Source organism: Lepidochelys kempii, chromosome 6, assembly GCF_965140265.1.
Source record: "Lepidochelys kempii isolate rLepKem1 chromosome 6, rLepKem1.hap2, whole genome shotgun sequence".
In the NCBI taxonomy this organism is placed as follows: domain Eukaryota; kingdom Metazoa; phylum Chordata; order Testudines; family Cheloniidae; genus Lepidochelys; species Lepidochelys kempii.
Window position 1 is genome coordinate 15,062,197 of NC_133261.1, and position 6,096 is coordinate 15,068,292.

Consider the following 6,096-nt stretch of genomic DNA (forward strand, 5'->3'; position numbering starts at 1 on the left):
TTAAGTGACCGCCTCCACTGGCTCTGCACTCGTGGTCTCTCCATCTTCTCTGGAATCTGTCTTCTCTTCAGAAACCCTCTGGAGTGAGATCTTGATGGAGCCATAGAATCGCCGCTTCCCATAGCTCCCGACTAGAAAGTAAATAAATGGGATGGTGCTGCTGCTTGCAGAGGCCAGCACATGAAATATCTCACTGGGATTGTATGTGTTACGATAAGAGAGGAAGATCTGAACACTCTGAGGGACAGTGAAGAGGAGGAAGAAGAGGACGGCGAGCAGGATAACAGCATAGAGTTTTCCTGGCTGACGTTGCTGTGAGCTATATTGGACCTTGATGAACAGGGTCAAACTGGACAGAACCATGATGGGAGTGAATATCAGGACATTCAGAACAAAGATGGGTAGGAAGGATTTGACACAGTTTTCATCTAAAAGAACAATACAAAAAACACCCACTGGACAGGACACCAGCATGGAGAGAGCCCAGAGCAGGGCAGAGACAAGGGCAGACAAGCGTTTTGCCCGGCAGCATCAGTGCCAGATGGGGTAGAGGACGGAGAGACACCTCTCAGTGCTGATGGAAAGGAAAATGGGCCTTTTTTTAAAAGAAATGTCTGTAAATAAATCCAGGCAAAGAAACTATGTGATTGAAATCATTTGGCTATAAAAAATTTAGTCAAATTAGCTAAAAGAACATATGGGGTTTTATTAAAATTTAACCGCCCAAATGTATAAAAAATGTAAATATATAATGCTACTTAATTAAGATCCTATTACACTGTAAGGGGCTACAATAGTTGGTGTTTTCCTTTTTAGAGTTGTGTTGTAAAGACAGGAGTTAAAAGTAAAAGGCAATCAAAAGTCTGGTAAAGTTTATTGTGCCCTTTTTAAAGTAACAATCTTTAAGCTGTGAATCCAAAAGCAAGCTGAAAAAAATTTGTTTTCATGTAAATTACCTAACTGATGGGCTGCCTATAAAACAAATACAAGAAAATATGGGTAATTCCTCTGTTTTGCCTGCATTTATCAAGGGTATTTGTATAAAAAGGAAATATTTTAAGTAATGACTGACTGCCCAGAAGGGGTAGATCTATGTTCTTTTTGTCTTTCAAAAAATCAGAGAAAACTAATGCCAGCTGAAAAGCAATTCAACATCTCATGAATTTACTAGCACAATAGGAATTATGTTCTGTGTTCTATGTCCTGTCTTGTGGTGTTTGTCTTGTGGCCAGAATTGCTGTGTTTAATTTTTCATAGGACAGTTTAGTGTAAAATTAAATAGAAGGGTTAAATCAAAATGCAGGTACTTGTTTTATTCAACTTGGAATACAAAGTGTTTGAATAATATCAGGAAAATGTGATATATTAAAGTTTAATACATTTGCTTAAGTAAAAAAAAAATTTAATTGTCCAGATCTTTTAATTAAAAAAAAAAATTGTTAAAATTCACACACCAACAGTCTTTGGAAGCAAGGACATGAAAGGTTAACCCACTCCCCATATTATACATGGGATCCTTCTGGCTACCTCAAATTTCTAGCCAGAGGGTTGGGAAAGAAAAAAAGCTATTGGACACCAGAGGTTGTACCAAGTGGACTCCTCAAAAGTGGGTGTGCTTGTCCTGGCTTGTTGCTCCAAAGCTCCGTAATAAAGTCATTTTCCTAGAAGGGTGTATGTGGCATACATTGAACAATAAGACTAAAGTGCTGTATAATGGGCAATGTATATGTGTTCATTTTTAAACAAAGGTATGTAAATAAAAAGTTTCCTTGGCAGGTTAATAAAAGCCAAAAAAACCCCAAAAAACCTCAAAAGGGCGAGCTAATTCATCGCTGTAGCTCGGTCCAAAAAATAAGACGCTGGCCTGCCTAAGGACACTACTCACAGCTAGGATTTGGCTGACAGCCAAGAAAGAGGGGGGCTTGAATGTGCCAAGCAGCTATGAGATCTGTAAAACACTGCCAGACATTAATGAAATGTGTTAGGTCTCTGCATTTACAGGTGAAAGAAGTCCTGCTCCAAGAATCCTGAGCAAACCTGCCATTTGTTAAAACCAGGTGACTGGGTCTACAGAAAGGTCCATCAACAAAAGACTACTCTGGCCCCATGCTGGAAAGGCCCTTATTAAGTCCTGCTAACTACCAACACTGCTGTAAAGTGCCAAGGACTGACTGCCTAGACCCATGCTTCTTACTGCAAAAAGACCCCTCCACATCAAGATGACTTCACTTCGACTACTGATCACCCTGTCCCTTCTTCTGGGTTTTTTCCTTTCCTCCTTTTGGACAGCAGGGGAAAGGACAAAGTAAAATGCTAAAAGAAAAGGAGTACTTGTGGCACCTTAGAGACTAACCAATTTATTTGAGCACAAATAAATTGGTTAGTCTCTAAGGTGCCACAAGTACTCCTTTTCTTTTTGCGAATACAGACTAACACGGCTGTTACTCTGAAACCAGTAAAATGCTAGTAACCTCTCCCTTGTCCACTGATGGAGCTAACCTGTATTGCACCTCTAGGGAACCTGACCTGGAAAAAGGTTCCCCAGAAGCAGATGGCGTTGGACTTCGAGGGAGCTATGCACATTCACCCCACCGTAAACCGGGTGAATCAGAAGCGGACGACATCTGTGCTCAAGACAAATGGACTACCACTCCTTTGGGTGACCTGAAGCTCTGGCTGCAGCTAAGAAAAACCTTAAGTTGGTAGTGTCCTCTTAAAAAAAATTGGCCCTGCTCTTTAAGCTGGGTTCTTGTGTTTTTAACTTGTTTGTTATTTGTTATTTTTCTTTTTTGGTGGTACAAAAAGTTAAAACTATAGAATCACACAGCTCTAATACATTTATTCGTCTTGCCCATGAAATGAAATCTTGTATGCCAGCCCTACAAAACACCTCATGCTGGTTGTTCATTAATGCCAGCTGATAGCCACAAAGGTCTTCCCATGGTTCCTATTCCCCTTAGTGCAATGAATATGACCTGGACCCCGTCCTAAAAAAATTCTTCAGGCAATTAAAATATTACCTGGGCTGATACCGGCATCTCTAAAAGCAAGTATCTAATAGTTTAAAAACAAGTTGGTCAATGGTGCCTATTAAAAGAAGGGAAAATAGCTTTGGGTAATAGTGAGTGTGCAGCCTACTTTAATGGCACTCATTTTGGAAGTAAAAGAGGTCCTAATCTCTCTCTCCTGAATGGGGCAACCTCTTGCACCTCCGCGTGGTATAAATTCGTGGGTAACAAGTGCAATCTGCATAAAAAAAATATTTTATATAAAGGACATAAGTTAATTAAGCATTACGTTATAAATTGTACGCTTGGGTATAACCTGCCAACTCATACTATGTGTTTATGTTCCTCTAACGATCTCCATGGCTAAATTCTCCCTCCTCCCATCTTGGACCGAATGGTACAAACTTATTAATAATACCTGGTCCAAAGTCACTCCTACCCTTTTTGGAGTATACTGGGTGTGTGGTAACAAGGCATACCTAGCCCTCCCTCCTTCATGGAGAGGATCCTGCTACTTGGCTTGGTTAGAACCACCTGTAGTATACCGCACACGTCTCCCTAAAATAAAAAATCAAAAATGTAAAAAGGGCTAAAAAAATGTGAATGACTCACACCCCCTTACTTGGTGCGCCCTAAATGATTGGATGAGTGCTTGTGCAGGATTTGTCTTCACCTGGGGAGGTGCCACCTGGCGTATTGGGGAAGGAGTCATAAGACTTCAAAAAATGTTAAAAATAATGGCAAATACTACTGCCAATGCCTTGGTAAATTTGGCAACCAATCAAAAAAAACTAAGGCAGATGGTTCTCCAAAACCGCTTGGCATTAAATATTTGCTAGCCTCTCAAAAAGAAACATGTGCGTTAATTGGGCAAGAATGCTGTGTGTATGTTCCGAACGTTTATAACGCCACCTAAGAAAGAGCAAACTACCTTATGCGAGTTGCAAAAAAAAAAAAACATAAAAAAAAGCGAATCCACTCATGGTGGAGCAATTTGTTCAATTGGGTTCCAAACATAGGTGGCTAGTTACATAACTTGCTTCGCAGTGCCGTTGTAATTATTTGTGGCCTAATAGTTTTGTATGTTATGTTAAGATGTGGCTGTTAAATGGGTACCAAGCTGTGCCCTACCAACCAGTAAATATTTCTAAGTCACTCCACACAGAGACCAGTATATCCCAAGAGTTCCCCTATGGCACTCTAGGGGCAAAGGGGGGACTATTAGGTAAAAAAAATTAAATATGAAGCAGTTATGCCAACCGAACCAAAGTCAGGCCAATAAAGGTTGCTGGAAAAGTCCCTAAAAAAAAAAATAAGTAGAATGAAAGAATACTTGTTTAAGTTGCAGGGAGTAAGAAAAAAGGGGAGGCCTGCATTCCTACGTTTTTGTACCAAATGTTCTGGGAACAGTTTGTTGAGATAGGAGGCACTGTTTTCCACTCCTTGTTTTTGTGTTATGTCTGTTCTTAACTCCTTGTCTCCTGGTTGACACCCATACCGATAAGAAAATTAGTGAAGCATTGCGATTTGCTAAAAGTTATCTACAATAAGGGGGTAGAAGTGCATGCATAATAGAGAAAGAGGATTTTAACTAACATAGGGGAGGGGTGGGCTGCTTTATGAATAAATCTGTGACGCGACGGAACTGTCTATAAAAACCTATTAGTTTTACTTAGAGGCTGGCTGGTTCTCTTTGGAGATGGGCTGCTCTCTATTGTTGTGTGCACTCTTCAATAAGGAGCTTTGAGTTCAGACCTTGCTGGTGTTGCCTGTCTCTCTCTGGTCAAACAACGAACCGTGCTGACTGGGGTTCAAGTCCTGGACACTCTTAATGTGGAAGCTGTGGAACCAGAGCACGATCCTGTTCCCCACCAGCCCGAACAGGCAGATGAGCACAGTGATGCTGTAGATGATTCCTGGTGGTGCATCAGCCAGTGGGCATCCAGTCTCGTTATATTCCACTTCATAATCTAGGCCAAACAATGTTGGGGGAAGGGACACTGTGCTCAACTCTGCCATCATGAAACCTCTGCTGCAGGATGCCGGTCTCTCCCTCTCCCCCTCTCACACACACCTGTTAGCAGAGAACAGACAAAGGCGGGTCAGTGACTCGGACATCCCCAGCGCTGTTTCACCGGTCATCCCAGCCCCTCCCCAGCCCCTGGCCGGGAAAAGCCAGATCCCAACGAGTGGGAGTTAGAAATATCGAGAGAGATAATGGCCATGGGGGATGCTAGGGACAGAGAGAGACCTGGAGAAAGGCTGATGGGTGGGGAGCATCTTGGACTGACAGCAAGTGACAGAGACAGAATTAAACACAGGGGCTGAGCTGGACAGACAGACAAGGACAGAGAAACAGAAACTGGACAGGATGTTGGCCATGTAGAGACAAGGAAGAGCACTGGGGATGGGGTGGGGCCGGGGGAAGTGGATAGCCGGAGAGAGAGAGAGAACAATCATGTTTAATTAATGGTGGTAAAGAGCATTGAATCCATCCAGCAGTTCCTTACCTTCTTTCCTCCCTGGGGCCTGAACTGAGTGTTTACAGGAGCCGGGCTGGGCCAGATCCACTTCACAGTCACTAACTGCAATTCTCCAAATTGGATCTTCTTGGGAAAGTTTTCCAAGTAATAATTTGTTATCCAGACATGGAGAATGTCCCTGCCAGTCCCTATGGAGTATCTGACACCCAGCACCTGCCAAGTGTAGGCAGAGAAATGTCTGGCCCACTCTGCACGGTGGGACACAGAGATCATAGTATTCTTGTCACCAAGTTAAGGAAGTATGGGCTGGATGAATGCACTATAAGGTGGGTAGAAAGCTGGCTAGATTGTCGGGCTCAACGGGTAGTGATCAATGGCTCCATGTCTAGTTGGCAGCCGGTATCAAGTGGAGTGCTCCAAGGGTCGGTCCTGGGGCCGGTTTTATTCAATATCTTCATAAATGATCTGGAGGATGGTGTGGATTGCACTCTCAGCAAATTTGCGGATGATACTAAACTGGGAGGAGTGGTAGATACGCTGGAGGGGAGGGATAGGATACAGAAGGACCTAGACCAATTGGAAGATTGGGCCAAAAGGAATCTGAT

The 6,096-nt window shown here is 42.7% G+C and overlaps 1 protein-coding gene across 1 annotated transcript; it reads right to left on the minus strand.

The window, feature by feature from the left end:
* LOC140913175 (mas-related G-protein coupled receptor member H-like) lies at positions 1–5,027 on the minus strand. Its single transcript, XM_073349096.1, is given in 3 exon segments — positions 1–614; positions 3,488–3,566; positions 4,764–5,027. Coding segments are annotated over 3 exon segments (957 nt in total).
* Positions 5,028–6,096: the final 1,069 nt, after the last annotated feature.